This window comes from Cucumis sativus, chromosome 7 (genome assembly GCF_000004075.3).
Source record: "Cucumis sativus cultivar 9930 chromosome 7, Cucumber_9930_V3, whole genome shotgun sequence".
Classification (NCBI taxonomy): domain Eukaryota; kingdom Viridiplantae; phylum Streptophyta; class Magnoliopsida; order Cucurbitales; family Cucurbitaceae; genus Cucumis; species Cucumis sativus.
In genome coordinates this window covers 12,039,439-12,049,081 of record NC_026661.2, presented here as the reverse complement: position 1 = coordinate 12,049,081, position 9,643 = coordinate 12,039,439, and the positions used below count along the sequence as shown (strand labels likewise).

At 31.0% G+C, this 9,643-nt stretch overlaps 1 protein-coding gene across 1 annotated transcript; it reads left to right on the top strand.

The window, feature by feature from the left end:
• The first annotated feature begins 1,403 nt into the window (after window positions 1-1,403).
• LOC101216260 (major pollen allergen Ole e 10) lies at window positions 1,404-3,079 on the top strand. The gene is made up of 3 exons (XM_004148257.3): window positions 1,404-2,110; window positions 2,736-2,766; window positions 2,867-3,079. The coding sequence occupies exons 1-3, from the start codon at window positions 1,651-1,653 to the stop codon at window positions 3,042-3,044; spliced, it is 669 nt and encodes a 222-aa protein (XP_004148305.3). The 5' UTR covers window positions 1,404-1,650; the 3' UTR covers window positions 3,045-3,079.
• Window positions 3,080-9,643: the final 6,564 nt, after the last annotated feature.

The following is a 9,643-nucleotide window of genomic DNA, read 5'->3' as shown; positions in this document are numbered from 1 at the left end:
GGGGATAGAGTCGACCGCGTGTACATGGCCAAGGGCCTTGCCACGTGCTAACCTCACAGTGAGGGGCAACGGGCACTGTAGCCACTTAATTTTATCCTACATCATTTTATTATTTTCTTAAAAGAATAATATTTTTTTAGCAAAATTTATTTATTTCTTTTATAAAAGAAAAATTACTTTATTAATACCCCATTTAACTTATTTCTATTCATTTTGAAAAAATAAAAAAATAAAATCCTTTTTAACTCATTTTAAAAGAAGAAAATTAATAAAATCTTTTTTTAAGGAAAAATAAATTAATAAAATCATTTTTTAACTTATTCTAGGAAAAAAAACAAATTAATTTGTTTTAAATAAAATCTTTTTTCTATTTATTTTAGGAAAAAATTAAATAATTTCATTTATATTATTTTAGGAAAAAATAAATTTTATTTTATTAACATAATATCCAATTTTGATTTTATTCTTATTATTTTTTCTTAATTTGTCGTATCTAAATAGAGACCTTTGTCATTTGAAAAAAAAGGGAGGAAAATTTTTTAGAAAAAAAATTTCTTTAGAGAAAGTTGGTGGAAAAAATTTAGAGAGGATCTATGCAAATTGGAATAAATTTATGCAAAAGGTGGGTTTTTGTTATTCATTTTATTACTTTAGTATCTTTATTTATTTTTATTTACCTTTTAGCAAATCAACTTCAATGTTAAAATAAATTTAGTTGGAGGTTGCATTTGATAAAGATTTACTCCTAATGATTCACACCTCATCAACTACTAATTTCCTTTTGTATTTGAATCCTTATGGGCATTTGGGGAAAAGTTGGGTTATGGAAGGGTTAGTGTTAGTGTTACAATAAAACTAGTTTTTGTGATAGTATGCATTTGGGAGAAGGGTTATGAAGGAAAGGTTATATGGTGGTAATGATAACAGATGTTTGGGGGAAGAGTTATGTACGAACGGTTATGATAAGATATGTTTGGAGAAGGATTATACAGATATTGTTATGAAATTTATTTTTTTATATGTTTTTAAAAATTCATATTCTAAATCTAATATACAATTTTTGTATATTTAATTTACTAAAATTTCCTATTTTCATAAAATAAAATAAAATCTTTAAATGTGATATCCATTTTAACATTTTTTATGTGCGAATAAATTATTAATTTTTATTCTAATATACAAATTTGGTAGATTTAATTTCCCAAGTCATCGTAGTTTTTGTAAAACAAATTGTCTTACTTTCTTTAAATTTGATGTGAAAATTTTAACATTTTTTAAGTAATCATTGTGGTGGAATAAATTACTCTTTTTCCTTTTAAATATAAAATATTATCGGATACGACAACCCTAAACATTTTATTTTTCCCCCCCTTTTTAAAGAAAGGATTGTTGTTCTATGATATGCTCAAACAAGCGTCTACAAGGCTCCCAAGATTTTTACAGGCTAATATGAACTTCCAACAACTTTTACTTCACTGCACTTTTTGTCTACTGATGATGACTTTTAACTGAGCTTTCTTGTGTCTTCATCAAGATTTATGTTGTTTTGTTCAATGTGCAATTCTGGTTCAAGAGGATGAGTTTATTTTTATTTCTAAAATAACAATGTGGGGGAAAAATATAGTTTAAATTTTGTTTCTGGGATCCAAAATGACAGGACACACGAGAGAGCTAAACCATGAGAATCAGAAATTCAGTTCCCGGCCAGTTTTCACCTCTCAAAGGGATATCACCACCCCTATAACAACGGTTCCCACAATAATTCTTTCCAACCCCACCCCCTCGACTCCATTTATCAATCCAACTTCAACTTCAGACACGTATTCTTCGGCCATGGAGTCTCCCAAAAGATCATCTCCACCGTCGTCAGGGACTAGTTGGTGCATTGCTAGTCAAAATGCATCACGAAAGGTATTACAAATTGCTCTAGACTACACATGTGGCTATGGTGGTACTGATTGTTCAGCAATTCAAGCTGGTCAGAGGTGTTACAACCCAAACACCATTCATGATCATGCCTCCTACGCCTTCAATAGCTACTATCAAAAGAATCCTGTTCCAGATAGCTGTAACTTTGGTGGGACTGCTGTCATCACTAGCACCGACCCAAGTATGTTGCTTCCTTCAAAAGTTGTTTCTTTGTTACCTCACTAGATAATAATGTGTTATTTTTCTATTCTCTCTACCTTTCTTTTTTTCTTTTTGAGGAAGAGGTTAAGAGAAAGTGGAGAAGATCAGGCAAACTTATTATAGATAATCTGGTAACGAGTCCAAAGAATCAAAGAATTCAAATTGTTGCAATGCTAACTGAGAGTTTCTTCTGAAGGTCCAGAAGCTTTGAAAATATTTAAAACAGCAGCCGTCGTGAACAAACTCTATTCGTCCTCTTTCCCCTTCTTAAAACCTTCTACGAGAAATGTGGATATAAAGACAATTAGTCCTTTCTTACTTTGAAGTTAATGATCAAAACCCCAAATCTAATAGTCAGAGGAAATTCAGCCCCCACAGCGCACACACTTTTTCCCCTTTTCCAAGTTGGGTTGGTGAAGGAAGAAGGTTCGGTGTGTCTGTAGGGACTATACAGTGATGTGAATTATTGAAGCTATAATGGGCCGTATTGGAATTCTTCTTTCTGCAACTGCAAAATGTTTGAGGACATAAAACTTCATAGATTGACTCTGTTTCTCTTTCCATAAAGTCTTGTTTATGTCTTTTCTCACCACTATTTTATTCAGGTACTATGGCATGTGAGTACACATCCACTAGGTAAAATCCCCATCTTCCATTGCTAACATTTGCTTTCTTTCCTTTCCTGCTACCAACATTCATTTCCTAACAATGACACTGCCATTTTTCAACTCTTCAGCACAAGTTCATCAGTTCTAAACACCACAAGTTCCAAGGAATCAACCGTGTTTGGTGCTGTACCCTCAAGCCCAACTCCTTCAGCAGCAACCTGTCAAGAAATAAATGTTCTTCAACAACTATTGTTGTTGACAATTGTTTCTCTAAGATTATTACACACTAACTATCTTTATGGCTGATTGGGACAGTAAAACCAACTTAATTTCTTATAAAACTTACCATTTACTTCACACAATTGAAGTTGCTTGAAAGAACTGCAGAGATTCGGGTTCAGGAACAAACATTTCTGGGACATGTTTTTCAGCCTATTTGAAAAGTAAAGCAAATCTATAAAGAGCAAAGTGAAGATTTTTCAATGTTGTGTCGGATGGAGAACATATATGCACATGTCTTGTTGTTCATTGGGGAATGAATCTAATCTTGTTGTTTGTATTGTACATTTTTGTACCTTTTCTCTTGAATTCCTCTGTGTGCTTTTTCCTTTGATAATATAGTGTTTTACTTTTAATTGAAAAATGAATAATGGGATTATCCAATTTTTAAGTATTATATTATAATAAATGATAAATGATAAATAATAAAGAAAGAAAAACGAATCTATGATTCCTTTTCCACGTCATATTGCTTTTTATTTCTTCCTATTTCAGTGGATACTTTTGTTTTCCCTTACCATTACCTTACCAATCACGCAATGCTTCATTCACTTCATTTTAAATATTAATTTTTGTGTCAATAATGATCAACGAAATTTAGGTCATAACTCAAAATTTTTAAGTATTAGAATACACCATTCTTTCTTTTGAAATAATCTGTATTTTTCTCTTGGAAGTTATCAAAGTCTCCACAATTTTCTCTCCTTCACAATTTTCTCCATCTCTATATTCTATGCGATTTTCTCCATTCTTCATCTTCAATGTTGTTTTCTCCCTTCTCTATCTTGACCGTCATTTCTTTTCCATCTTCTTTGTGATTTTCTTCTAAAATTTTGACTTCATCCAAATCTTACAATTCGATTTAATTTCATCCTCTAGTTGATTTTGTTCAATTCAATTGGATGATTTTACTAGTATTTTTATATTAAAAAAATGTGTTTAATTTTACTTGTATTGGACTTCATCCGTTTGAGGCTTCGTAGAAATTAAGCATATTATGAATTTTTCTATCACTTTTACATTTTTAGTTTAAAAGAAATTAAGTTTTTTTTTCTAAAAATATTGATGAATACAAGTTATTGTTGATAGACTATTGTTAGATTAATTAATACAAACATAGTGATATTAGTCTATCATTGATAGACTTGTATCTTAGTGCATCAATGATATCCAAAGTTATCACTGATAGTAGTTTATCAATGATAGACTCGTATCCTAGTCCGTCATTGATTGATAGACTCGTATCTTAGTCCATCACTGATATTAGTCAATCAATGACAAACTTTATCTTCTATTAATGCTATGAGTACAACACTAGGATGATAAACTTTATCTTCTATTAATGCTATGAGTACAACACTAGGATGCTATGAGTTAACTGTAAATATAAATATATATATATATTAGTAATTTAGAATTATGATTAATCAATGTATGAGTGTAACACTACCTCTATTTTGCAAGCATTGAGCAAAAGGACCACAAATTCTTTTTTTTTTTATTAATGGGAAGAAAAGTCATCAAAATGTAGTCAATGTCATCATGTAGGTCACAAAATGATGTGACATTACGTTGTTGATAAAAATCATTCTACTTGAAGATAGAGAACGTTTTTTTGTTAGGAGTAGTTACCTTATTGTAAAGTATTAATGTGAAGTAAAGTAGTAATGTGAAGTAATGTAGTAGTTATTTTATTGTAAAGTAATAATATGAAGTAATGTCATAATGGAGTTTAACTTATAGTTGATAGTTTCTATCAATTATAAACTTTGCTATAAAGTTTATCGTTGATAGCTTCTATCAATGATAGACTTCAACATGTATATGAACAAAAGTAATTTCTCAATTAAGTGCACCAATTAATACTAATTTGCAATGATTCAATATGTATAATACTAATTTCTTAATTGGAACACAAAAGCACATAACTTGTAATCATTATTCAACTTGTGATCCAACATTTTTCTATATTAATATGGTAAAATCAACTAAATATGAAGAGTTAACGTCACTACGAAGTCTTTTTCGCAATTATAGTCTGTCATTAATAAACTTCTAGATCAGTCAATTTGCAATATTTAACATGTGGTCCAACACTTTACTATATCAATTGAACAAAATCAAATAAAATATGAAGTCTATCATTGATATTTTTTATCATGAAATATCTGCAAAACTAATACTACAACAACCATTTACTCAATGAGATAGTCGCAAATCAAAACTAGGTACAAATCAAACGGTCTCTTAGAATATTCTAGTCTTTTATATTCTCTAACATTTTATTTGATCGGTTAAGTTGTCTCTTTGGCCTAACATTTTTAACATCCTTTGTTATCTCCATTGTTTTCAATTTTTGCTATTTCCATTGTTTTCATTTTTTTTTCTTAAACCTGAAATGATAATGTTGTATTAGAGTTTATATATATATTAGAATGAAAACCATCTAAACATCTTCCAAATGTATTAGCGACAAAAAATATCACGAATAGACCATAAACTACACACAAACTGAAAAAAGATTAGTTTGTCGAAGAAACTGATAGAACTAAGTCATGCACAGCGGAAAAAGAATCGAACTTCTACCCTAATTGCCACAATTAACATATAATCATAAACTAATCAAATTAGGGTTTTAAGAAATATTACCTTTGAAGCTTTCAAAAGGTTTGATATCTTCTTACCAATTCTAACCGAGACCACCACTAGTACTCAACTGCTATCCTCTAGACAAAGAACCGGGTTGTGGGACCCAATTTTGGTGTAGAAAGTAATGGAGATAAAATGGTATTGGAAGGTTTCTTTTTTCTTTTGTTGAGATGATGAAAATGATAAAAGAGGCAAAAGTTCTTCAACATTTGAAAACACCTCTATTTATAACCTAATTACATGCAAAAATGCATGCAATTCATTTGCCAAATCTCAACACATAATGTTCCACTAACAATTAGTAGAACTTAGTGGGCTAGGTGTCTATATCTCATATAGCCACATATCCCACTAAGAGTTAGTGGGATTATCCAACAAAATGTTGGATTTTCCCACTAACTTAGTCCAAGGGTAAAATGGTCATTAGATATTTCTAGTCAAAAGTCAAACTTTGACTTTTCTTAGACAAAAGTCATTATTTTGACTTTTTACCATTTTGTCCGTCTTGACTAATTCCAACCTCCCGAGCATGAATCCGCATTCATTTTTCCAAAATTCAAATCACATTTGAATATAAGGCCGGTCAAAGTTTGACTTTTCAAAGTCAAAAGTCAACATTTTGACTTTTTACTATTTTTGACCAATTCTATCAATTCCGAGCTTCTTAGTATGAATCCGCATTCATACTTATAGTATGTAAAACATAAAGCTCTATTTCTAATTAGAAGACCGACGACTATATCACTATATTTGTCGGTTTCCCTTTCTTCTCCCAATTCGAACCATTCGACTTATTTCATCACACTGTTCTAAGTTTAATCCATATGAGCTAGCAGAGGAACCTAATGGACCTATAGATCATGGGCTCCAACGATTCAAGATTAACTAGCTAAACTCTTTTAAACCGAGTTAATGAACATTCGTTAACTAACGGGTCATTCCACTAAAGTCTCGTAGTTGCACTTCCCTCACTATAGATATATTTGTGTCCATTTGATAAAACCATAATCAGTAAGTTAATCCTTCACAGGTTGCTCGTAACCTTGACTGGGTCAAAATACCGTTTTACCCCCAAGATTACATCTTGCTCCTTAAGTCCCACTAATCCACTATTGAACAATTGGTTTAAGGTTCAACCTATAAACTTAATCCATCTCGGGCCAATGAGAGGGTGGGGCCCCTTGTTCAAGACTTGGATTCAGTGCTTAAGAGAACAGCCTATCTACTAACCCTAAAGCGGGTAGGAGTGAATTCCATCTTGTACCCTATGTTCCCAACCTTTATTTCATATACTATAGACTATTTAGGCTATATACTCGAACTTAATCCACGTTTATGTTTACACATAAAGTTCAAGTTTATTCAAAAAATAGCCTTGAAACTTGATTTATTGGATTTAAGATTATAATATTTAATTTCTCAATAACAACTTTATTGAACAGAATATGATTTACAAACTACGAGTTTTAGGACAAACAATTTCAACAGAAACAAGCTAAACATCCCAACACAAACAAGTTCAACATTCTCCAAATCTATCAATCAGTGATAGAAACATATCATTGATAGACCATAAGCAACATCCCACACAAAATTCACATTAAACTAGAGCTTCTACTAACTTAGTCAAACAAGCTAAACATCTTCCAAGTCTATCAACGATTGAAATATATCACCATAGCAGATAAAAAATTGACATTAAACTAAGACATCTAATAACAATCCCAACACAAACATATTAAAAATCTTCCAAGTTCATGAAAACATATATTTGATAAAACCTAAACATCACATAAAAATGTACATTAAACTAAATATCTATTAACATCTCAATGCAAACAAACTAAACATCCCCCAAGTCTATCATTGATACAAACATATCACTAATATACCATAACCCTAAGCAACAACACACAAACTGAAAGCATATTAGCATGTTGAAGAAACAAGTTAAACATCCCAACATAAACAAGTTCAACATCCTCCAAATTAGTGATAGAAACATATCATTAATAGACCATAAGCAACATCCCACACAAAATGCACATTAAACTAAAGCCTCTACTAACTTTTGAAGACAAACAAGCAAAACATCTTCCAAGTCTATCATCGATTGAAATATATCACTGATAGACCCTAAGCAACAACAAATAAAAGATTGACATTAAACTAAGACATGTAATACCAATCCCAACACAAACATATTAAACATCCTTCAAGTTCATGAAAACATATCACTGATAGCACCTAAACAACAACACATACCTGAAAATACACTGTATGTGTTATACTCTATTATTTTACGCTGCACAAATATACTATAACTGAAAAAATGAGTTGCGGACTATCAAGGGGTAAAATCGGTTGAAAATTTGCAAAAAAAAAATCTACTTATGCGATTTTGCTAAAAATCAAATTATTTTTAAAATTTGCTATTTTCCAAATTGTACCCTATTATTTTGCCATTTTTACGGTTATCTCTAAAAAATATAAATAATATTAACGTATAATAATATAACCCACCTTCATGAGAACATTGAGATTTGTATCTAGGGCATCGACCACATTTAAAATAGTTGGTCTATTCTCAAAAAAAAAAAAAAAAAACAACAAACAAGGAAATGTTTATGCATAAAACCACCCCCATTTATAAATTAAGAAATCTTTCAAGTTTCCCCACCCAAAATAAGAATGCCTATTCACTAAAATGCGTTCAAATAGTTCAAAAACTACTTTGAGTCAATGTATAAGAGTTTAGCGCTAAAAAAGAATAAGAGTTTACCACAAATTGTCATTTCAAATTGGTAACTGTTAAAACGTGGATGATAACTGTTGAATCGGAATCAGTCCGATTTCAAGTGGGTATCCCACCAAATGGGTTCACTGAAGAGGAATAATACCGCTCGTGGTCTTCAGAGTTGTTTGCATTGGAATGTTAGTTTTTTATGTGTTGTTGTTTAGGTGCTATCAACGATATGTTTTCATGAACTTGAAGGATGTTTAACTTGTTTATGTTGGATTGTTATTAGATGAATTAGTTTAATGTACAATTTTTTTTCTTGTAGTTGCTTAGGGTCTATCGGTGATATGTTTCAATCCATGATAGAATTGGAAGATGTTTAGCTTGTTTGACTTGGAAAGTTAGTAGAAGCTCTAGTTTAATGTGCATTTTGTGTGTAATGTTGCTTAGGGTCTATCAGTGATATGTTTCTATCACTAATTAATAGATTTGGAAGATGTTGAACTTGTTTGTACTGTTGGAATGTTTAACTTGTTTATTCGCCATGCTAATATGTTTTTAGTTTGTGTGTTATTGCTTGGGATTAGGGTCTATCAGTGATATGTTTGTATCATTGATAGACTTACGTAATGTTTAGTTTGTTTGCATTGGGATGTTAGTTGATGTTTTAGTTCAATGTGCATTTTTCTATATGTTGTTGCTTAGGATCGATCTATAAGTGATATGTTTCTATTACTGATAGACTTTGAGGATGTTTAGTTTGTTTGTGTTAAGGTCTATTAGTAGATGTTTTAGTTTATGTGTATTTATTTATGCGACGTTTCTTAAAGACTATAAAAAATATGTTCTATAACTCAAAAACTCATTCGCTTTGATAAAGATCGAATGAAAGACTTCATTCGCAAGGAAGGGAAATGGCAGACATAAGGTAACTTCCATCTTGAATTTGAAAAATGGGATCCTTTGCAACACAGTAGGCCAGTCGTGATAAAATGTTGTGGATGCTGGATTAAAATCAAGAATCTTCCATTGGATCTGTGAAACTTGAAAATTTCTATCATCTTTGAAAGTTATTAAGTTTTGTTTAGGTCAAGAGAAAAGGAAGTTAGGATAAAAGTGTCATGAAAAGAATATTACGCTTATCGGAAAAAAGTTGGCTAAGTGTTGAGATTTAATAACAAAGTGTTTAGAGGTTATGTTGGTATTGAGTACGTAACCAAACTGACGGAAATAACCT